Genomic DNA, 24237 nt, shown 5'->3' with positions numbered 1-24237 from the left:
TCCTCTGTGTTATAGAGGTGTGTCACACTGGGGCTCCGGTCCTCTGTGTTATAGAGGTGTGTCACACTGGGGCTCCAGTCCTCTGTGTTATAGAGGTGTGTCACACTGGGGCTCCGGTCCTCTGTGTTATAGAGGCTCTGTCACACTGGGGCTCCAGTCCTCTGTGTTATAGAGGTGTGTCACACTGGGGCTCCAGTCCTCTGTGTTATAGAGGCTCTGTCACACTGGGCTCCGGTCCTCTGTGTTATAGAGGTGTGTCACACTGGGGCTCCGGTCCTCTGTGTTATAGAGGTGTGTCACACTGGGGCTCCGGTCCTCTGTGTTATAGAGGTGTGTCACACTGGGGCTCCAGTCCTCTGTGTTATAGAGGTGTGTCACACTGGGCTCCAGTCCTCTGTGTTATAGAGGCTCTGTCACACTGGGGCTCCAGTCCTCTGTGTTATAGAGGCTCTGTCACACTGGGCTCCGGTCCTCTGTGTTATAGAGGTGTGTCACACTGGGGCTCCAGTCCTCTGTGTTATAGAGGTGTGTCACACTGGGGCTCCGGTCCTCTGTGTTATAGAGGTGTGTCACACTGGGCTCCGGTCCTCTGTGTTATAGAGGCTCTGTCACACTGGGGCTCCGGTCCTCTGTGTTATAGAGGTGTGTCACACTGGGGCTCCGGTCCTCTGTGTTATAGAGGTGTGTCACACTGGGGCTCCGGTCCTCTGTGTTATAGAGGTGTGTCACACTGGGGCTCCAGTCCTCTGTGTTATAGAGGCTCTGTCACACTGGGCTCCGGTCCTCTGTGTTATAGAGGTGTGTCACACTGGGGCTCCAGTCCTCTGTGTTATAGAGGTGTGTCACACTGGGCTCCGGTCCTCTGTGTTATAGAGGTGTGTCACACTGGGGCTCCGGTCCTCTGTGTTATAGAGGCTCTGTCACACTGGGGCTCCAGTCCTCTGTGTTATAGAGGTGTGTCACACTGGGGCTCCAGTCCTCTGTGTTATAGAGGCTCTGTCACACTGGGGCTCCGGTCCTCTGTGTTATAGAGGTGTGTCACACTGGGCTCCAGTCCTCTGTGTTATAGAGGTGTGTCACACTGGGGCTCCGGTCCTCTGTGTTATAGAGGTGTGTCACACTGGGGCTCCGGTCCTCTGTGTTATAGAGGTGTGTCACACTGGGGCTCCGGTCCTCTGTGTTATAGAGGTGTGTCACACTGGGGCTCCAGTCCTCTGTGTTATAGAGGTGTGTCACACTGGGCTCCGGTCCTCTGTGTTATAGAGGTGTGTCACACTGGGGCTCCAGTCCTCTGTGTTATAGAGGTGTGTCACACTGGGCTCCGGTCCTCTGTGTTATAGAGGTGTGTCACACTGGGGCTCCGGTCCTCTGTGTTATAGAGGTGTGTCACACTGGGCTCCGGTCCTCTGTGTTATAGAGGTGTGTCACACTGGGCTCCAGTCCTCTGTGTTATAGAGGCTCTGTCACACTGGGGCTCCAGTCCTCTGTGTTATAGAGGTGTGTCACACTGGGGCTCCGGTCCTCTGTGTTATAGAGGTGTGTCACACTGGGGCTCCGGTCCTCTGTGTTATAGAGGCTCTGTCACACTGGGGCTCCGGTCCTCTGTGTTATAGAGGTGTGTCACACTGGGCTCCGGTCTCTGTGTTATAGAGGTGTGTCACACTGGGGCTCCAGTCCTCTGTGTTATAGAGGCTCTGTCACACTGGGGCTCCGGTCCTCTGTGTTATAGAGGTGTGTCACACTGGGCTCCGGTCCTCTGTGTTATAGAGGCTCTGTCACACTGGGGCTCCGGTCCTCTGTGTTATAGAGGCTCTGTCACACTGGGGCTCAGTCCTCTGTGTTATAGAGGTGTGTCACACTGGGGCTCCGGTCCTCTGTGTTATAGAGGCTCTGTCACACTGGGGCTCCGGTCCTCTGTGTTATAGAGGTGTGTCACAGTGGGGCTCCAGTCCTCTGTGTTATAGAGGTGTGTCACACCTGGGGCTCCGGTCCTCTGTGTTATAGAGGGTGTCACACTGGGGCTCCAGTCTCTGTGTTATAGAGGCTGTGTCACACTGGGCTCCGGTCCTCTGTGTTATAGGAGGCTGTGTCACACTGGGGCTCCGGTCCTCTGTGTTATAGAGGTGTGTCACACTGGGGCTCCAGTCCTCTGTGTTATAGAGGTGTGTCACACTGGGGCTCCGGTCCTCTGTGTTATAGAGGTTCACACTTGGGGCTCCAGTGTCTCTGTGTTATAGAGGTGTGTCACACTGGGGCTCCAGTCCTCTGTGTTATAGAGGCTCCTGTCACACTGGGGCTCCGGTCCTCTGTGTTATAGAGGTCTGTCACACTGGGCTCCGGTCCTCTGTGTTATAGAGGCTGCTGTCACACTGGGGCTCCAGTCCTCTGTGTTATAGAGGTCTGTCACACTGGGGCTCCAGTCCTCTGTGTTATAGAGGTGTGTCACACTGGGGCTCCGGTCCTCTGTGTTATAGAGGCTCTGTCACACTGGGGCTCCGGTCCTCTGTGTTATAGAGGTGTGTCACACTGGGGCTCCGGTCCTCTGTGTTATAGAGGTGTGTCACACTGGGGCTCCGGTCCTCTGTGTTATAGAGGCTCTGTCACACTGGGGCTCCGGTCCTCTGTGTTATAGAGGTGTGTCACACTGGGGCTCCGGTCCTCTGTGTTATAGAGGTGTGTCACACTGGGGCTCCAGTCCTCTGTGTTATAGAGGTGTGTCACACTGGGGCTCCGGTCCTCTGTGTTATAGAGGTGTGTCACACTGGGGCTCCGGTCCTCTGTGTTATAGAGGTGTGTCACACTGGGCTCCGGTCCTCTGTGTTATAGAGGTGTGTCACACTGGGGCTCCAGTCCTCTGTGTTATAGAGGTGTGTCACACTGGGCTCCGGTCCTCTGTGTTATAGAGGTGTGTCACACTGGGGCTCCAGTCCTCTGTGTTATAGAGGTGTGTCACACTGGGGCTCCAGTCCTCTGTGTTATAGAGGTGTGTCACACTGGGGCTCCGGTCCTCTGTGTTATAGAGGTGTGTCACACTGGGGCTCCGGTCCTCTGTGTTATAGAGGCTCTGTCACACTGGGGCTCCGGTCCTCTGTGTTATAGAGGTGTGTCACACTGGGGCTCCGGTCCTCTGTGTTATAGAGGTGTGTCACACTGGGGCTCCAGTCCTCTGTGTTATAGAGGTGTGTCACACTGGGGCTCCGGTCCTCTGTGTTATAGAGGTGTGTCACACTGGGGCTCCGGTCCTCTGTGTTATAGAGGTGTGTCACACTGGGGCTCCGGTCCTCTGTGTTATAGAGGTGTGTCACACTGGGGCTCCAGTCCTCTGTGTTATAGAGGTGTGTCACACTGGGGCTCCGGTCCTCTGTGTTATAGAGGTGTGTCACACTGGGGCTCCGGTCCTCTGTGTTATAGAGGTGTGTCACACTGGGGCTCCGGTCCTCTGTGTTATAGAGGTGTGTCACACTGGGGCTCCAGTCCTCTGTGTTATAGAGGTGTGTCACACTGGGGCTCCGGTCCTCTGTGTTATAGAGGCTCTGTCACACTGGGGCTCCGGTCCTCTGTGTTATAGAGGTCTGTCACACTGGGGCTCCGGTCCTCTGTGTTATAGAGGTGTGTCACACTGGGGCTCCAGTCCTCTGTGTTATAGAGGCTCTGTCACACTGGGGCTCCGGTCCTCTGTGTTATAGAGGTGTGTCACACTGGGGCTCCGGTCCTCTGTGTTATAGAGGCTCTGTCACACTGGGGCTCCAGTCCTCTGTGTTATAGAGGCTCTGTCACACTGGGGCTCCGGTCCTCTGTGTTATAGAGGCTCTGTCACACTGGGGCTCCAGTCCTCTGTGTTATAGAGGCTCTGTCACACTGGGGCTCCGGTCCTCTGTGTTATAGAGGTGTGTCACACTGGGGCTCCGGTCCTCTGTGTTATAGAGGCTCTGTCACACTGGGGCTCCAGTCCTCTGTGTTATAGAGGTGTGTCACACTGGGGCTCCGGTCCTCTGTGTTATAGAGGTGTGTCACACTGGGGCTCCAGTCCTCTGTGTTATAGAGGCTCTGTCACACTGGGCTCCGGTCCTCTGTGTTATAGAGGCTCTGTCACACTGGGGCTCCGGTCCTCTGTGTTATAGAGGTGTGTCACACTGGGGCTCCGGTCCTCTGTGTTATAGAGGTGTGTCACACTGGGGCTCCGGTCCTCTGTGTTATAGAGGCTCTGTCACACTGGGGCTCCAGTCCTCTGTGTTATAGAGGTGTGTCACACTGGGGCTCCGGTCCTCTGTGTTATAGAGGTGTGTCACACTGGGGCTCCAGTCCTCTGTGTTATAGAGGTGTGTCACACTGGGCTCCAGTCCTCTGTGTTATAGAGGTGTGTCACACTGGGGCTCCGGTCCTCTGTGTTATAGAGGTGTGTCACACTGGGGCTCCGGTCCTCTGTGTTATAGAGGTGTGTCACACTGGGGCTCCGGTCCTCTGTGTTATAGAGGTGTGTCACACTGGGGCTCCGGTCCTCTGTGTTATAGAGGTGTGTCACACTGGGGCTCCAGTCCTCTGTGTTATAGAGGTGTGTCACACTGGGGCTCCGGTCCTCTGTGTTATAGAGGCTCTGTCACACTGGGCTCCAGTCCTCTGTGTTATAGAGGCTCTGTCACACTGGGCTCCGGTCCTCTGTGTTATAGAGGTGTGTCACACTGGGGCTCCGGTCCTCTGTGTTATAGAGGTGTGTCACACTGGGGCTCCGGTCCTCTGTGTTATAGAGGCTCTGTCACACTGGGCTCCAGTCCTCTGTGTTATAGAGGTGTGTCACACTGGGGCTCCGGTCCTCTGTGTTATAGAGGTGTGTCACACTGGGGCTCCGGTCCTCTGTGTTATAGAGGTGTGTCACACTGGGGCTCCGGTCCTCTGTGTTATAGAGGTGTGTCACACTGGGGCTCCAGTCCTCTGTGTTATAGAGGTGTGTCACACTGGGGCTCCGGTCCTCTGTGTTATAGAGTGCTCTGTCACACTGGGGCTCCGGTCCTCTGTGTTATAGAGGTGTGTCACACTGGGGCTCCGGTCCTCTGTGTTATAGAGGTGTGTCACACTGGGGCTCCAGTCCTCTGTGTTATAGAGGCTCTGTCACACTGGGGCTCCGGTCCTCTGTGTTATAGAGGTGTGTCACACTGGGCTCCGGTCCTCTGTGTTATAGAGGCTCTGTCACACTGGGGCTCCGGTCCTCTGTGTTATAGAGGTGTGTCACACTGGGGCTCCGGTCCTCTGTGTTATAGAGGTGTGTCACACTGGGGCTCCGGTCCTCTGTGTTATAGAGGTGTGTCACACTGGGGCTCCGGTCCTCTGTGTTATAGAGGTGTGTCACACTGGGGCTCCAGTCCTCTGTGTTATAGAGGTGTGTCACACTGGGGCTCCGGTCCTCTGTGTTATAGAGGTGTGTCACACTGGGCTCCGGTCCTCTGTGTTATAGAGGTGTGTCACACTGGGGCTCCAGTCCTCTGTGTTATAGAGGTGTGTCACACTGGGGCTCCGGTCCTCTGTGTTATAGAGGTCTGTCACACTGGGGCTCCGGTCCTCTGTGTTATAGAGGTGTGTCACACTGGGGCTCCGGTCCTCTGTGTTATAGAGGTGTGTCACACTGGGGCTCCGGTCCTCTGTGTTATAGAGGCTCTGTCACACTGGGGCTCCGGTCCTCTGTGTTATAGAGGTGTGTCACACTGGGCTCCAGTCCTCTGTGTTATAGAGGCTCTGTCACACTGGGGCTCCGGTCCTCTGTGTTATAGAGGTGTGTCACACTGGGGCTCCAGTCCTCTGTGTTATAGAGGTGTGTCACACTGGGGCTCCAGTCCTCTGTGTTATAGAGGTGTGTCACACTGGGGCTCCGGTCCTCTGTGTTATAGAGGTGTGTCACACTGGGGCTCCGGTCCTCTGTGTTATAGAGGTGTGTCACACTGGGGCTCCAGTCCTCTGTGTTATAGAGGTGTGTCACACTGGGGCTCCGGTCCTCTGTGTTATAGAGGTGTGTCACACTGGGGCTCCGGTCCTCTGTGTTATAGAGGTGTGTCACACTGGGGCTCCAGTCCTCTGTGTTATAGAGGTGTGTCACACTGGGGCTCCGGTCCTCTGTGTTATAGAGGTGTGTCACACTGGGGCTCCGGTCCTCTGTGTTATAGAGGCTCTGTCACACTGGGGCTCCGGTCCTCTGTGTTATAGAGGTGTGTCACACTGGGGCTCCAGTCCTCTGTGTTATAGAGGTGTGTCACACTGGGCTCCAGTCCTCTGTGTTATAGAGGCTCTGTCACACTGGGCTCCAGTCCTCTGTGTTATAGAGGTGTGTCACACTGGGGCTCCGGTCCTCTGTGTTATAGAGGTGTGTCACACTGGGGCTCCGGTCCTCTGTGTTATAGAGGTGTGTCACACTGGGGCTCCGGTCCTCTGTGTTATAGAGGCTCTGTCACACTGGGGCTCCGGTCCTCTGTGTTATAGAGGCTCTGTCACACTGGGCTCCGGTCCTCTGTGTTATAGAGGTGTGTCACACTGGGGCTCCGGTCCTCTGTGTTATAGAGGTGTGTCACAGTGGCTCCGGTCCTCTGTGTTATAGAGGTGTGTCACACTGGGGCTCCGGTCCTCTGTGTTATAGAGGTGTGTCACACTGGGGCTCCAGTCCTCTGTGTTATAGAGGTGTGTCACACTGGGGCTCCGGTCCTCTGTGTTATAGAGGTGTGTCACACTGGGGCTCCGGTCCTCTGTGTTATAGAGGTGTGTCACACTGGGGCTCCAGTCCTCTGTGTTATAGAGGCTCTGTCACACTGGGGCTCCGGTCCTCTGTGTTATAGAGGTGTGTCACACTGGGGCTCCAGTCCTCTGTGTTATAGAGGTGTGTCACACTGGGGCTCCAGTCCTCTGTGTTATAGAGGTGTGTCACACTGGGGCTCCAGTCCTCTGTGTTATAGAGGTGTGTCACACTGGGGCTCCGGTCCTCTGTGTTATAGAGGTGTGTCACACTGGGGCTCCAGTCCTCTGTGTTATAGAGGTGTGTCACACTGGGGCTCCGGTCCTCTGTGTTATAGAGGTCTGTCACACTGGGGCTCCGGTCCTCTGTGTTATAGAGGTGTGTCACACTGGGGCTCCGGTCCTCTGTGTTATAGAGGTGTGTCACACTGGGCTCCAGTCCTCTGTGTTATAGAGGTGTGTCACACTGGGGCTCCAGTCCTCTGTGTTATAGAGGCTCTGTCACACTGGGGCTCCGGTCCTCTGTGTTATAGAGGTGTGTCACACTGGGGCTCCGGTCCTCTGTGTTATAGAGGCTCTGTCACACTGGGGCTCCAGTCCTCTGTGTTATAGAGGTGTGTCACACTGGGGCTCCGGTCCTCTGTGTTATAGAGGCTCTGTCACACTGGGGCTCCGGTCCTCTGTGTTATAGAGGCTCTGTCACACTGGGGCTCCGGTCCTCTGTGTTATAGAGGTGTGTCACACTGGGGCTCCAGTCCTCTGTGTTATAGAGGTGTGTCACACTGGGGCTCCGGTCCTCTGTGTTATAGAGGTGTGTCACACTGGGGCTCCAGTCCTCTGTGTTATAGAGGTGTGTCACACTGGGGCTCCGGTCCTCTGTGTTATAGAGGTGTGTCACACTGGGGCTCCGGTCCTCTGTGTTATAGAGGTGTGTCACACTGGGGCTCCGGTCCTCTGTGTTATAGAGGCTCTGTCACACTGGGGCTCCAGTCCTCTGTGTTATAGAGGTGTGTCACACTGGGGCTCCAGTCCTCTGTGTTATAGAGGCTCTGTCACACTGGGGCTCCGGTCCTCTGTGTTATAGAGGTGTGTCACACTGGGCTCCGGTCCTCTGTGTTATAGAGGTGTGTCACACTGGGCTCCGGTCCTCTGTGTTATAGAGGTGTGTCACACTGGGGCTCCAGTCCTCTGTGTTATAGAGGCTCTGTCACACTGGGGCTCCGGTCCTCTGTGTTATAGAGGTGTGTCACACTGGGGCTCCAGTCCTCTGTGTTATAGAGGTGTGTCACACTGGGGCTCCGGTCCTCTGTGTTATAGAGGTGTGTCACACTGGGGCTCCGGTCCTCTGTGTTATAGAGGCTCTGTCACACTGGGGCTCCGGTCCTCTGTGTTATAGAGGTGTGTCACACTGGGGCTCCAGTCCTCTGTGTTATAGAGGTGTGTCACACTGGGCTCCGGTCCTCTGTGTTATAGAGGCTCTGTCACACTGGGGCTCCGGTCCTCTGTGTTATAGAGGTGTGTCACACTGGGGCTCCGGTCCTCTGTGTTATAGAGGTGTGTCACACTGGGGCTCCGGTCCTCTGTGTTATAGAGGTGTGTCACACTGGGGCTCCAGTCCTCTGTGTTATAGAGGCTCTGTCACACTGGGGCTCCGGTCCTCTGTGTTATAGAGGCTCTGTCACACTGGGGCTCCGGTCCTCTGTGTTATAGAGGTGTGTCACACTGGGGCTCCGGTCCTCTGTGTTATAGAGGTGTGTCACACTGGGGCTCCGGTCCTCTGTGTTATAGAGGTGTGTCACACTGGGGCTCCGGTCCTCTGTGTTATAGAGGTGTGTCACACTGGGGCTCCAGTCCTCTGTGTTATAGAGGTGTGTCACACTGGGGCTCCGGTCCTCTGTGTTATAGAGGCTCTGTCACACTGGGGCTCCGGTCCTCTGTGTTATAGAGGTGTGTCACACTGGGGCTCCGGTCCTCTGTGTTATAGAGGTGTGTCACACTGGGGCTCCGGTCCTCTGTGTTATAGAGGCTCTGTCACACTGGGGCTCCGGTCCTCTGTGTTATAGAGGCTCTGTCACACTGGGGCTCCAGTCCTCTGTGTTATAGAGGTGTGTCACACTGGGGCTCCGGTCCTCTGTGTTATAGAGGTGTGTCACACTGGGGCTCCAGTCCTCTGTGTTATAGAGGCTCTGTCACACTGGGGCTCCAGTCCTCTGTGTTATAGAGGTGTGTCACACTGGGGCTCCGGTCCTCTGTGTTATAGAGGTGTGTCACACTGGGGCTCCGGTCCTCTGTGTTATAGAGGTGTGTCACACTGGGGCTCCGGTCCTCTGTGTTATAGAGGCTCTGTCACACTGGGGCTCCGGTCCTCTGTGTTATAGAGGTGTGTCACACTGGGGCTCCGGTCCTCTGTGTTATAGAGGCTCTGTCACACTGGGGCTCCGGTCCTCTGTGTTATAGAGGTGTGTCACACTGGGCTCCGGTCCTCTGTGTTATAGAGGTGTGTCACACTGGGGCTCCGGTCCTCTGTGTTATAGAGGTGTGTCACACTGGGGCTCCAGTCCTCTGTGTTATAGAGGTGTGTCACACTGGGGCTCCGGTCCTCTGTGTTATAGAGGCTCTGTCACACTGGGGCTCCGGTCCTCTGTGTTATAGAGGCTCTGTCACACTGGGGCTCCGGTCCTCTGTGTTATAGAGGCTCTGTCACACTGGGGCTCCAGTCCTCTGTGTTATAGAGGTGTGTCACACTGGGCTCCGGTCCTCTGTGTTATAGAGGCTCTGTCACACTGGGCTCCGGTCCTCTGTGTTATAGAGGTGTGTCACACTGGGGCTCCAGTCCTCTGTGTTATAGAGGTGTGTCACACTGGGGCTCCAGTCCTCTGTGTTATAGAGGTGTGTCACACTGGGGCTCCAGTCCTCTGTGTTATAGAGGCTCTGTCACACTGGGGCTCCAGTCCTCTGTGTTATAGAGGTGTGTCACACTGGGCTCCGGTCCTCTGTGTTATAGAGGTGTGTCACACTGGGGCTCCGGTCCTCTGTGTTATAGAGGTGTGTCACACTGGGGCTCCGGTCCTCTGTGTTATAGAGGCTCTGTCACACTGGGGCTCCGGTCCTCTGTGTTATAGAGGTGTGTCACACTGGGGCTCCGGTCCTCTGTGTTATAGAGGTGTGTCACACTGGGGCTCCAGTCCTCTGTGTTATAGAGGTGTGTCACACTGGGGCTCCAGTCCTCTGTGTTATAGAGGCTCTGTCACACTGGGGCTCCGGTCCTCTGTGTTATAGAGGTGTGTCACACTGGGCTCCGGTCCTCTGTGTTATAGAGGCTCTGTCACACTGGGGCTCCGGTCCTCTGTGTTATAGAGGCTCTGTCACACTGGGGCTCCGGTCCTCTGTGTTATAGAGGCTCTGTCACACTGGGGCTCCGGTCCTCTGTGTTATAGAGGTGTGTCACACTGGGGCTCCGGTCCTCTGTGTTATAGAGGCTCTGTCACACTGGGGCTCCGGTCCTCTGTGTTATAGAGGTGTGTCACACTGGGGCTCCAGTCCTCTGTGTTATAGAGGTGTGTCACACTGGGGCTCCAGTCCTCTGTGTTATAGAGGTGTGTCACACTGGGGCTCCGGTCCTCTGTGTTATAGAGGTGTGTCACACTGGGGCTCCGGTCCTCTGTGTTATAGAGGTGTGTCACACTGGGGCTCCGGTCCTCTGTGTTATAGAGGTGTGTCACACTGGGGCTCCAGTCCTCTGTGTTATAGAGGCTCTGTCACACTGGGGCTCCGGTCCTCTGTGTTATAGAGGTGTGTCACACTGGGGCTCCGGTCCTCTGTGTTATAGAGGCTCTGTCACACTGGGGCTCCGGTCCTCTGTGTTATAGAGGTGTGTCACACTGGGCTCCGGTCCTCTGTGTTATAGAGGTGTGTCACACTGGGGCTCCAGTCCTCTGTGTTATAGAGGCTCTGTCACACTGGGGCTCCAGTCCTCTGTGTTATAGAGGCTCTGTCACACTGGGGCTCCAGTCCTCTGTGTTATAGAGGTGTGTCACACTGGGCTCCGGTCCTCTGTGTTATAGAGGTGTGTCACACTGGGGCTCCAGTCCTCTGTGTTATAGAGGTGTGTCACACTGGGGCTCCAGTCCTCTGTGTTATAGAGGCTCTGTCACACTGGGGCTCCGGTCCTCTGTGTTATAGAGGCTCTGTCACACTGGGCTCCGGTCCTCTGTGTTATAGAGGTGTGTCACACTGGGCTCCGGTCCTCTGTGTTATAGAGGTGTGTCACACTGGGGCTCCAGTCCTCTGTGTTATAGAGGTGTGTCACACTGGGGCTCCGGTCCTCTGTGTTATAGAGGTGTGTCACACTGGGCTCCGGTCCTCTGTGTTATAGAGGTGTGTCACACTGGGGCTCCGGTCCTCTGTGTTATAGAGGTGTGTCACACTGGGGCTCCAGTCCTCTGTGTTATAGAGGTGTGTCACACTGGGGCTCCAGTCCTCTGTGTTATAGAGGCTCTGTCACACTGGGGCTCCGGTCCTCTGTGTTATAGAGGTGTGTCACACTGGGGCTCCAGTCCTCTGTGTTATAGAGGCTCTGTCACACTGGGGCTCCGGTCCTCTGTGTTATAGAGGTGTGTCACACTGGGGCTCCGGTCCTCTGTGTTATAGAGGTGTGTCACACTGGGGCTCCAGTCCTCTGTGTTATAGAGGTGTGTCACACTGGGCTCCGGTCCTCTGTGTTATAGAGGCTCTGACACACTGGGGCTCCAGTCCTCTGTGTTATAGAGGTGTGTCACACTGGGCTCCGGTCCTCTGTGTTATAGAGGCTCTGTCACACTGGGGCTCCGGTCCTCTGTGTTATAGAGGCTCTGTCACACTGGGGCTCCGGTCCTCTGTGTTATAGAGGTGTGTCACACTGGGGCTCCGGTCCTCTGTGTTATAGAGGTGTGTCACACTGGGGCTCCAGTCCTCTGTGTTATAGAGGCTCTGTCACACTGGGGCTCCGGTCCTCTGTGTTATAGAGGTGTGTCACACTGGGGCTCCGGTCCTCTGTGTTATAGAGGTGTGTCACACTGGGGCTCCGGTCCTCTGTGTTATAGAGGTGTGTCACACTGGGGCTCCAGTCCTCTGTGTTATAGAGGCTCTGACACACTGGGGCTCCAGTCCTCTGTGTTATAGAGGTGTGTCACACTGGGCTCCGGTCCTCTGTGTTATAGAGGCTCTGTCACACTGGGGCTCCGGTCCTCTGTGTTATAGAGGCTCTGTCACACTGGGGCTCCGGTCCTCTGTGTTATAGAGGTGTGTCACACTGGGGCTCCAGTCCTCTGTGTTATAGAGGTGTGTCACACTGGGGCTCCGGTCCTCTGTGTTATAGAGGCTCTGTCACACTGGGGCTCCGGTCCTCTGTGTTATAGAGGTGTGTCACACTGGGGCTCCGGTCCTCTGTGTTATAGAGGTGTGTCACACTGGGGCTCCAGTCCTCTGTGTTATAGAGGTGTGTCACACTGGGGCTCCGGTCCTCTGTGTTATAGAGGTGTGTCACACTGGGGCTCCGGTCCTCTGTGTTATAGAGGTGTGTCACACTGGGGCTCCGGTCCTCTGTGTTATAGAGGTGTGTCACACTGGGGCTCCGGTCCTCTGTGTTATAGAGGTGTGTCACACTGGGCTCCGGTCCTCTGTGTTATAGAGGTGTGTCACACTGGGGCTCCGGTCCTCTGTGTTATAGAGGTGTGTCACACTGGGGCTCCAGTCCTCTGTGTTATAGAGGTGTGTCACACTGGGGCTCCGGTCCTCTGTGTTATAGAGGTGTGTCACACTGGGGCTCCAGTCCTCTGTGTTATAGAGGTGTGTCACACTGGGGCTCCAGTCCTCTGTGTTATAGAGGTGTGTCACACTGGGGCTCCAGTCCTCTGTGTTATAGAGGTGTGTCACACTGGGCTCCGGTCCTCTGTGTTATAGAGGCTCTGTCACACTGGGGCTCCGGTCCTCTGTGTTATAGAGGTGTGACACACTGGGGCTCCAGTCCTCTGTGTTATAGAGGTGTGTCACAGTGGGCTCCAGTCCTCTGTGTTATAGAGGTGTGTCACACTGGGGCTCCGGTCCTCTGTGTTATAGAGGTGTGTCACACTGGGGCTCCGGTCCTCTGTGTTATAGAGGTGTGTCACACTGGGGCTCCGGTCCTCTGTGTTATAGAGGCTCTGTCACACTGGGGCTCCAGTCCTCTGTGTTATAGAGGTGTGTCACACTGGGGCTCCAGTCCTCTGTGTTATAGAGGTGTGTCACACTGGGGCTCCAGTCCTCTGTGTTATAGAGGTGTGTCACACTGGGGCTCCGGTCCTCTGTGTTATAGAGGTGTGTCACACTGGGGCTCCGGTCCTCTGTGTTATAGAGGTGTGTCACACTGGGCTCCGGTCCTCTGTGTTATAGAGGTGTGTCACACTGGGGCTCCAGTCCTCTGTGTTATAGAGGTGTGTCACACTGGGGCTCCGGTCCTCTGTGTTATAGAGGTGTGTCACACTGGGGCTCCAGTCCTCTGTGTTATAGAGGTGTGTCACACTGGGGCTCCGGTCCTCTGTGTTATAGAGGTGTGTCACACTGGGGCTCCGGTCCTCTGTGTTATAGAGGTGTGTCACACTGGGCTCCAGTCCTCTGTGTTATAGAGGCTCTGTCACACTGGGCTCCAGTCCTCTGTGTTATAGAGGCTCTGTCACACTGGGGCTCCAGTCCTCTGTGTTATAGAGGTGTGTCACACTGGGGCTCCGGTCCTCTGTGTTATAGAGGTGTGTCACACTGGGGCTCCAGTCCTCTGTGTTATAGAGGTGTGTCACACTGGGCTCCAGTCCTCTGTGTTATAGAGGCTCTGTCACACTGGGGCTCCGGTCCTCTGTGTTATAGAGGTGTGTCACACTGGGCTCCGGTCCTCTGTGTTATAGAGGCTCTGTCACACTGGGGCTCCGGTCCTCTGTGTTATAGAGGTGTGTCACACTGGGGCTCCGGTCCTCTGTGTTATAGAGGTGTGTCACACTGGGGCTCCAGTCCTCTGTGTTATAGAGGTGTGTCACACTGGGGCTCCGGTCCTCTGTGTTATAGAGGTGTGTCACACTGGGCTCCGGTCCTCTGTGTTATAGAGGTGTGTCACACTGGGGCTCCGGTCCTCTGTGTTATAGAGGTGTGTCACACTGGGGCTCCGGTCCTCTGTGTTATAGAGGTGTGTCACACTGGGGCTCCGGTCCTCTGTGTTATAGAGGTGTGTCACACTGGGGCTCCGGTCCTCTGTGTTATAGAGGTGTGTCACACTGGGGCTCCGGTCCTCTGTGTTATAGAGGTGTGTCACACTGGGGCTCCGGTCCTCTGTGTTATAGAGGCTCTGTCACACTGGGGCTCCGGTCCTCTGTGTTATAGAGGTGTGTCACACTGGGGCTCCGGTCCTCTGTGTTATAGAGGTGTGTCACACTGGGGCTCCGGTCCTCTGTGTTATAGAGGTGTGTCACACTGGGGCTCCGGTCCTCTGTGTTATAGAGGCTCTGTCACATTGGGGCTCCGGTCCTCTGTGTTATAGAGGTGTGTCACACTGGGGCTCCAGTCCTCTGTGTTATAGAGGTGTGTCACACTGGGGCTCCGGTCCTCTGTGTTATAGAGGCTCTGTCACACTGGGCTCCGGTCCTCTGTGTTATAGAGGTGTGTCACACTGGGGCTCCAGTCCTCTGTGTTATAGAGGTGTGTCACACTGGGCTCCAGTCCTCTGTGTTATAGAGGTGTGTCACACTGGGCTCCAGTCCTCTGTGTTATAGAGGTGTGTCACACTGGGGCTCCGGTCCTCTGTGTTATAGAGGTGTGTCACACTGGGGCTCCGGTCCTCTGTGTTATAGAGGTGTGTCACACTGGGGCTCCGGTCCTCTGTGTTATAGAGGTGTGTCACACTGGGGCTCCGGTCCTCTGTGTTATAGAGGTGTGTCACACTGGGGCTCCGGTCCTCTGTGTTATAGAGGTGTGTCACACTGGGGCTCCAGTCCTCTGTGTTATAGAGGTGTGTCACACTGGGGCTCCAGTCCTCTGTGTTATAGAGGTGTGTCACACTGGGGCTCCGGTCCTCTGTGTTATAGAGGCTCTGTCACACTGGGGCTCCGGTCCTCTGTGTTATAGAGGTGTGTCACACTGGGCTCCGGTCCTCTGTGTTATAGAGGTGTGTCACACTGGGGCTCCGGTCCTCTGTGTTATAGAGGTGTGTCACATGGGGGGTGTTATAGACTGTCAGAGGTGTGTGTAACAGTCTGTGTTATATAAACCAGTACTAACAGCATGTCCAGTGCATGGTGCAGTGTGTGTTGTGTAGCGTGTTGTACACAGTGTTGTATGGTGTGTGTTTCAGGTGAGCAGCAGTCTACAGTTAATACCAAGCAGCTTCAAACACACTGACATCACAGGTAATTCCTCTCTCTCTGATACCCCTCCTTCTCTCTCTCTCTGTCTCTCCCCCTTTCCCTTCCTGACTGCCTGTCTGTCTTCACACATGGTCAGCACAGGTGGTTTCTTCCTGTCTGCCTGTCTGTGTCTTAGCCGCAGAAGAGCTGCTGTCCTGTCTCTCTGTCTCTCTGCTTGTGTCTGCCGATGTCTGACTGCCCGTCTGTCTCTCTCTCTGCCTGTGTCTGACTGCCCGTCTGTCTCTGCCTCAATGCCTCTGTCTGTCTCCCTGTCTGTCTGTCGGGTGTTTCTGATCGAGCTCTCTGTTCCTCGTCTGTCTGTCTGTCTGTCTGTCTGTCTGTCTGTCTGTCTGTCTGTCTGTCTGTCTGTCTGTCTGTCTGTCTGTCTGTCTGTCTGTCTGTCTGTCTGTCTGTCTGTCTGTCTGTCTGTTTCTGATCGAGCTGTCTGTTCCTCTTCTCCCTCTGCAGAGGAACAAAGCCGCCGCCCCCCAGTGCCGGCTCCGCCCCCACAGGAGGAGCAGCCAATCAGCTTCGCCCTCTCCGACTCCGAGGAGGAGGAGCCAAGCGGGGAGCGGTGAGTGACAGCTCCGCCCCGCCAATTGCGCCCACTGGCCCCGGGGAAGGCTCCCGATTGGCTCGGGCTGGACAGCGTCGGAGAAGGTCCTGCCTCCGTGAGACCGGGGCCCTGTTCCAGGGTGTCTGACCTCCCCCTGTCTCTCTCTCTCTCTCTCAGATGCGCCCCCTCGCCCTCCCCCTCCCCTCTCCCTCTCCGCCCCCCACTCCCGCCGTCTCCCAGGCCAGGAAGAGACGCACCAATCGCAAGATCAGGTGGGCCTGACTCCTCCTGCTGAGCTGAGCTCCTCCTGTCTGCCTGCCTGTCTCTCTCTCTCTGCCTGACTACTGCCTGTCTGCTTCTCTATCTCTCTCTCTCTCTTCACCTCGCCTGTCTCTCTTCTTCGTCTGCCTGTCTCTCCCTCTAACTTGTCTGCCTGTCTCTCTTTCTGCCCGAATACTGCCTGTCTCTCTTCTTCACTGCCTGTTTCTCTCTCCCCTTTGTCTCTCTGTCTCTCTATATCTGTCCCTCTCCTTTATCTCTCTGCCTGTCTGTCCCTCTCCTCCGTCTCTCTGCCTGTCTGTCCCTCTCCTCCGTCTCTCTGCCTGTCTGCCTCTCCCTGAGCCCAGCTCTGTGCCGTGCTGACCGGTGTCCGGTGTCCGCCGCGCTCAGACCCGGATCTGTCCCCCTCTCCCTGTCCGCCAGGGACCTGGAGAAGCAGCTCGGGAGCATCAGCCCTCCTCCCAGCCGCCTGCAGGGCGGCGCCGACGAGCCAGACGACGACGTCATCCTGGTCACCCCACTGCGGCCCGAGTCGCCCCGAGAGATCGTCCTGAAGTTCCGCTGCCGGGGTGACCTCCACAAGATCACTGTCCAGTCGGTGAGAGAGAGAGGGGTCAACACACTCCAGGACATGAACACTGCACTGAGAGAGAGGGGTTAATACACACACACTGACTGGACACTCCAGTACATTAACACTGCACTGAGAGAGAGGGGTTCATACAGACACACTGACTGGACACTCCAGTACATTAACACTGCACTGAGAGAGAGAGGGGTTAATACAGACACACTGACTGGACACTCCAGTACATTAACACTGCACTGAGAGAGAGAGGGGTTAATACAGACACACTGACTGGACACTCCAGTACATGAACACATTACATGTACATTAACACCACATACATGGACATTACAATCACTCCAGTTTTAATACAGACAGAGAGAGAGAGGGGTTAATACAGACACACTGACTGGACACTCCAGTACATTAACACTGCACTGAGAGAGAGAGGGGTTAATACAGACACACTGACTGGACACTCCAGTACATTAACACTGCACTGAGAGAGAAGGGTTAATACACACACACTGACTGGACACTCCAGTACATTAGTATCACTCCAGTTTTAATACAGACAGAGAGAGAGAGGGGTTAATCTGACTCCAGGTGGTTCTCATTTCCAGACGTCTCCTCTAGGTGAGGCTGTCGAGCAGCTGTCCGTCAAACTGCAGGTCCCGCCCTCCCGCATCCTGCTTCTGCGGAAGGAGAGTGAGCTTCCTGTCGGCTGCTCTGCCTCTGAGCTGGGGCTGGGCATCACCGACATCATCGGTGAGAGTGTCTCTCTGTACCTGTCTCACTCTGCTGTCTGTGACACCTGTCTGTCTCTCCCTGCCTGTTTCTGAGCTGGGGCTGGGCATCACCGACATCATCGGTGAGAGTGTCTCCCTGTACCTGTCTCACTCTGCTGTCTGTGACGCCTGTCTGTCTCTCCCTGCCTGTTTCTGAGCTGGGGCTGGGCATCACCGACATCATCGGTGAGAGTGTCTCTCTGTACCTGTCTCACTCTGCTGTCTGTGACACCTGTCTGTCTCTCCCTGCCTGTTTCTGAGCTGGGGCTGGGCATCACCGACATCATCGGTGAGAGTGTCTCTCTGTACCTGTCTCACTCTGCTGTCTGTGACACCTGTCTGTCTCTCCCTGCCTGTTTCTGAGCTGGGGCTGGGCATCACCGACATCATCGGTGAGAGTGTCTCTCTGTACCTGTCTCACTCTGCTGTCTGTGACACCTGTCTGTCTCTCCCTGCCTGTTTCTGAGCTGGGGCTGGGCATCACCGACATCATCGGTGAGAGTGTCTCTCTGTACCTGTCTCACTCTGCTGTCTGTGACACCTGTCTGTCTCTCCCTGCCTGTTTCTGAGCTGGGGCTGGGCATCACCGACATCATCGGTGAGAGTGTCTCTCTGTACCTGTCTCACTCTGCCGTCTGTGACGCCCGCCTGTCTCTCCCTGCCTGTTTCTGAGCTGCTGTCTGTTTCTCTACCCGTCTCTGTACCTGTCTGTCTCTCTTCCTGTCTCATCTTTCTGTGACACCCATCTGTCTCTCCTTACCTGTTTCTGAGCTATTGTCTCACTCTGCCTGTCTCTCCATGCCTGTCTGTCTCTCTTCCTGTCTCTATATACCTGCCTCTCACTGTGTACCTGTCTCTCTCTCTGCAGACTGTGTGCTGATCCATGAGCAGCACCAGGACAGGTGGCTGGATGAGACCGACGACACCATCACAGTCAGACTACAGGGAAAAGAGAGGAACTCAACCCGGGACTACAGAGTGCTCAGGGTCTGTGTGTCTGTATGAACCCCTCTCTCTCTCAGTGCAGTGTTAATGTACTGGAGTGTCCAGTCAGTGTGTGTGTATTAACCCCTCTCTCTCTCAGTGCAGTGTTAATGTACTGGAGTGTCCAGTCAGTATGTCTGTATGAACCCCTCTCTCTCTCAGTGCAGTGTTAATGTACTGGAGTGTCCAGTCAGTGTGTCTGTATTAACCCCTCTCTCTCTCTCAGTGCAGTGTTACTGTACTGGAGTGTCCAGTCAGTGTGTGTGTATTAACCCCTCTCTCTCTCAGTGCAGTGTTAATGTACTGGAGTGTCCAGTCAGTGTGTCTGTATTAACCCCTCTCTCTCTCAGTGCAGTGTTGATGTACTGGAGTGTCCAGTCAGTGTGTCTGTATGAACCCCTCTCTCTCTCAGTGCAGTGTTAATGTACTGGAGTGTCCAGTCAGTGTGTGTGTATTAACCCCTCTCTCTCTCAGTGCAGTGTTAATGTACTGGAGTGTCCAGTCAGTATGTCTGTATGAACCCCTCTCTCTCTCAGTGCAGTGTTAATGTACTGGAGTGTCCAGTCAGTGTGTGTGTATTAACCCCTCTCTCTCTCTCAGTGCAGTGTTAATGTACTGGAGTGTCCAGTCAGTGTGTCTGTATGAACCCCTCTCTCTCTCTCTCCCAGGATGCTCCTCTGGGTTCTGTTCTCAGGAAGTATGTTGCTCAACTGGCCCTGACAGGAAGTCAGAAAGTCAGCTTCCTGTTTGACGGGTCGAAGGTCAGCGACAGCGACACGCCGTCCAAGCTGGAGATGGAGGATGGTGATGTCATCGAGGTGTGGACCTGAGCACGCCCCCGCGGGCTCGGCAGCCGGAGGGGCGTTGGGGGTGCGGGCGGGGTGCAGTACCACCGCCTGGCCTGCGCCGAGTGAGGGGGCGCCGGGGGGTCAGGGCGGAGTGGGCGGGGCCTGTGTCTGAGGAAATAAATAAAGATGTGCGAGATTCTGCAGTCTGTCGTCTGATTCCCTCTGGGGCTGGGAGCTCGTTAGGAGCTCGTTAGTGACTCTGGTGTTGGGGGTCTGTGTGTGGGGCTGGGAGCTCGTTAGGAGCTCGTTAGTGACTCTGGGATTGGGGGTTTGTGTGTGGGGCTGGGAGCTCGTTAGTGACTCTGGGGTTGGGGGTCTGTGTGTGGGGCTGGTAGCTCGTTAGGAGCTCGTTAGTGACTCTGGGTTTGGGGGTCTGTGTGTGGGGCTGGGAGCTCGTTAGTGACTCTGGGGTTGGGGGTCTGTGTGTGGGGCTGGGAGCTCGTTAGGAGCTCATTAGTGACTCTGGGGTTGGGGGACTGTGTGTGGGGCTGGGAGATCGTTAGGAGCTCGTTAGTGACTCTGGGGTTGGGGGTCTGTGTGTGGGGCTGGGAGCTCGTTAGTGACTCTGGGGTTGGGGGTCTGTGTGTGGGGCTGGGAGCTCGTTAGTGACTCTGGAGTTGGGGGACTGTGTGTGGGGCTGGGAGATCGTTAGGAGCTCGTTAGTGACTCTGGGGTTGGGGGTTTGTGTGTGGGGCTGGGAGCTCGTTAGGAGCTCGTTAGTGACTCTGGGGTTGGGGGTCTGTGTGTGGGGCTGGGAGCTCGTTAGGAGCTCATTAGTGACTCTGGGGTTGGGGGACTGTGTGTGGGGCTGGGAGCTCGTTAGTGACTCTGGGGTTGGGGGTCTGTGTGTAGGGCTGGGAGCTCGTTAGGAGCTCATTAGTGACTCTGGGGTTGGGGGACTGTGTGTGGGGCTGGGAGCTCGGTGGTGACGGCGGGAGACACAATCTCCTCTCCCCCTCTACTCCATCAAGGGCGGTACCCTCCTCCCGCACACGGCGCTGTGACAGCAGGAGACACAATCTCCTCTCCCCCTCTACTCCATCAGGGGCGGTACCCTCCTCCCGCACACGGCGCCGTGACAGCAGGAGACACAATCTCCTCTCCCCCTCTACTCCATCAGGGGCGGTACCCTCCTCCCGCACACGGCGCTGTGACAGCAGGAGACACAATCTCCTCTGAGTCTCTACTCCAGCAGGGGCGGTACCCTCCTCCCGCACACGGCGCCGTGAAAGCAGGAGACACAATCTCCTCTCCCCCTCTACTCCATCAGGGGCGGTACCCTCCTCCCGCACATGGCGCTGTGACAGCGGGAGACACAATCTCCTCTGAGTCTCTACTCCATCAGGGGCGGTACCCTCCTCCGCACACGGCGCTGTGACAGCAGGAGACACAATCTCCTCTGAGTCTCTACTCCATCAGGGGCGGTACCCTCCTCCCGCACACGGCGCTGTGACAGCAGGAGACACAATCTCCTCTCCCCCTCTACTCCATCAGGGGCGGTACCCTCCTCCCGCACACGGCGCTGTGACAGCAGGAGACACAATCTCCTCTGAGTCTCTACTCCATCAGGGGCGGTAACCTCCTCCCGCACACGGCGCTGTGACAGCAGGAGACACAATCTCCTCTGAGTCTCTACTCCATCAGGGGCGGTACCCTCCTCCCGCACACGGCGCTGTGACAGCAGGAGACACAATCTCCTCTCCCCCTCTACTCCAGCAGGGGCGGTACCCTCCTCCCGCACACGGCGCTGTGACAGCGGGAGACACAATCTCCTCTGAGTCTCTACTCCATCAGGGGCGGTACCCTCCTCCCGCACACGGCGCTGTGACAGCAGGAGACACAATCTCCTCTGAGTCTCTACTCCATCAGGGGCGGTACCCTCCTCCCGCACACGGCGCTGTGACAGCAGGAGACACAATCTCCTCTGAGTCTCTACTCCATCAGGGGCGGTACCCTCCTCCCGCACACGGCGCTGTGACAGCAGGAGACACAATCTCCTCTCCCCCTCTACTCCATCAGGGGCGGTACCCTCCTCCCGCACACGGCGCTGTGACAGCAGGAGACACAATCTCCTCTGAGTCTCTACTCCATCAGGGGCGGTAACCTCCTCCCGCACACGGCGCTGTGACAGCAGGAGACACAATCTCCTCTGAGTCTCTACTCCATCAGGGGCGGTACCCTCCTCCCGCACACGGCGCTGTGACAGCAGGAGACACAATCTCCTCTCCCCCTCTACTCCAGCAGGGGCGGTACCCTCCTCCCGCACACGGCGCTGTGACAGCGGGAGACACAATCTCCTCTGAGTCTCTACTCCATCAGGGGCGGTACCCTCCTCCCGCACACGGCGCTGTGACAGCAGGAGACACAATCTCCTCTGAGTCTCTACTCCATCAGGGGCGGTACCCTCCTCCCGCACACGGCGCTGTGACAGCAGGAGACACAATCTCCTCTGAGTCTCTACTCCATCAGGGGCGGTACCCTCCTCCCGCACACGGCGCTGTGACAGCAGGAGACACAATCTCCTCTGAGTCTCTACTCCATCAGGGGCGGTAACCTCCTCCCGCACACGGCGCTGTGACAGCGGGAGACACAATCTCCTCTGAGTCTCTACTCCATCAGGGGCGGTACCCTCCTCCCGCACACGGCGCTGTGACAGCAGGAGACACAATCTCCTCTCCCCCTCTACTCCATCAGGGGCGGTACCCTCCTCCCGCACACGGCGCTGTGACAGCAGGAGACACAATCTCCTCTGAGTCTCTACTCCATCAGGGGCGGTACCCTCCTCCCGCACACGGCGCTGTGACAGCAGGAGACACAATCTCCTCTGAGTCTCTACTCCATCAGGGGCGGTACCCTCCTCCCGCACACGGCGCTGTGACAGCAGGAGACACAATCTCCTCTCCCCCTCTACTCCATCAGGGGCGGTACCCTCCTCCCGCACACGGCGCTGTGACAGCAGGAGACACAATCTCCTCTGAGTCTCTACTCCATCAGGGGCGGTACCCTCCTCCCGCACACGGCGCTGTGACAGCAGGAGACACAATCTCCTCTCCCCCTCTACTCCATCAGGGGCGGTACCCTCCTCCCGCACACGGCGCTGTGACAGCAGGAGACACAATCTCCTCTGAGTCTCTACTCCATCAGGGGCGGTAACCTCCTCCCGCACACGGCGCTGTGACAGCGGGAGACACAATCTCCTCTGAGTCTCTACTCCATCAGGGGCGGTACCCTCCTCCCGCACACGGCGCTGTGACAGCAGGAGACACAATCTCCTCTGAGTCTCTACTCCATCAGGGGCGGTACCCTCCTCCCGCACACGGCGCTGTGACAGCAGGAGACACAATCTCCTCTGAGTCTCTACTCCATCAGGGGCGGTACCCTCCTCCCGCACACGGCGCTGTGACAGCAGGAGACACAATCTTTGTTGCGCCTCTACTCCATCAGGGGCGGTACCCTCCTCCCGCACACGGCGCTGTGACAGCAGGAGACACAATCTCCTCTCCCCCTCTACTCCACCAGGGGCGGTACCCTCCTCCCGCACACGGCGCTGTGACAGCAGGAGACACAATCTCCTCTCCCCCTCTACTCCATCAGGGGCGGTACCCTCCTCCCGCACACGGCGCTGTGACAGCAGGAGACACAATCTCCTCTGAGTCTCTACTCCATCAGGGGCGGTACCCTCCTCCCGCACACGGCGCTGTGACAGCAGGAGACACAATCTCCTCTCCCCCTCTACTCCATCAGGGGCGGTACCCTCCTCCCGCACACGGCGCTGTGACAGCAGGAGACACAATCTCCTCTCCCCCTCTACTCCATCAGGGGCGGTACCCTCCTCCCGCACACGGCGCTGTGACAGCAGGAGACACAATCTCCTCTCCCCCTCTACTCCATCAGGGGCGGTACCCTCCTCCCGCACACGGCGCTGTGACAGCAGGAGACACAATCTCCTCTCCCCCTCTACTCCATCAGGGGCGGTACCCTCCTCCCGCACACGGCGCTGTGACAGCAGGAGACACAATCTCCTCTCCCCCTCTACTCCATCAGGGGCGGTACCCTCCTCCCGCACACGGCGCTGTGACAGCAGGAGACACAATCTCCTCTCCCCCTCTACTCCATCAGGGGCGGTACCCTCCTCCCGCACACGGCGCTGTGACAGCAGGAGACACAATCTCCTCTGAGTCTCTACTCCATCAGGGGCGGTACCCTCCTCCCGCACACGGCGCTGTGACAGCAGGAGACACAATCTCCTCTCCCCCTCTACTCCATCAGGGGCGGTACCCTCCTCCCGCACACGGCGCTGTGACAGCGGGAGACACAATCTCCTCTCCCCCTCTACTCCATCAGGGGCGGTACCCTCCTCCCGCACACGGCGCTGTGACAGCAGGAGACACAATCTCCTCTGAGTCTCTACTCCATCAGGGGCGGTACCCTCCTCCCGCACACGGCGCTGTGACAGCGGGAGACACAATCTCCTCTGAGTCTCTACTCCATCAGGGGCGGTACCCTCCTCCCGCACACGGCGCTGTGACAGCGGGAGACACAATCTCCTCTCCCCCTCTACTCCATCAGGGGCGGTACCCTCCTCCCGCACACGGCGCTGTGACAGCAGGAGACACAATCTCCTCTCCCCCTCTACTCCATCAGGGGCGGTACCCTCCTCCCGCACATGGCGCTGTGACAGCAGGAGACACAATCTCCTCTGAGTCTCTACTCCAGCAGGGGCGGTACCCTCCTCCCGCACACGGCGCTGTGACAGCGGGAGACACAATCTCCTCTGAGTCTCTACTCCATCAGGGGCGGTACCCTCCTCCCGCACACGGCGCTGTGACAGCAGGAGACACAATCTCCTCTGAGTCTCTACTCCATCAGGGGCGGTACCCTCCTCCCGCACACGGCGCTGTGACAGCAGGAGACACAATCTCCTCTCCCCCTCTACTCCATCAGGGGCGGTACCCTCCTCCCGCACACGGCGCTGTGACAGCAGGAGACACAATCTCCTCTCCCCCTCTACTCCATCAGGGGCGGTACCCTCCTCCCGCACACGGCGCTGTGACAGCAGGAGACACAATCCTCGGTGCGCCTCTACACCATCAGGGGCGCT

At 56.9% G+C, this 24237-nt stretch overlaps 1 protein-coding gene across 3 annotated transcripts in view; it reads left to right on the top strand.

Moving 5' to 3' along the window:
* The window catches only part of nfatc2ip (nuclear factor of activated T cells 2 interacting protein), a gene marked incomplete at its 5' end in the record, with an annotated part of 30410 nt that extends 11131 nt beyond the window's left edge, over positions 1–19279 (top strand). The window contains 6 exon segments of one of the 3 annotated variants that reach the window (XM_069188367.1): positions 15062–15116; positions 15582–15687; positions 16372–16546; positions 17140–17284; positions 18173–18291; positions 18957–19279. In XM_069188367.1, coding sequence (XP_069044468.1) covers positions 15062–15116; positions 15582–15687; positions 16372–16546; positions 17140–17284; positions 18173–18291; positions 18957–19118 — 762 coding nt within the window. 3 annotated transcript variants of the gene reach the window in all.
* Between the last annotated feature and the right edge of the window lie 4958 nt (positions 19280–24237).

The sequence above is a fragment of the Lepisosteus oculatus genome, chromosome 4 (genome assembly GCF_040954835.1).
Source record: "Lepisosteus oculatus isolate fLepOcu1 chromosome 4, fLepOcu1.hap2, whole genome shotgun sequence".
In the NCBI taxonomy this organism is placed as follows: domain Eukaryota; kingdom Metazoa; phylum Chordata; class Actinopteri; order Semionotiformes; family Lepisosteidae; genus Lepisosteus; species Lepisosteus oculatus.
The sequence above is the reverse complement of the archived record's forward strand: the minus strand, read 5'-3'. Positions and strand labels throughout refer to the sequence as shown.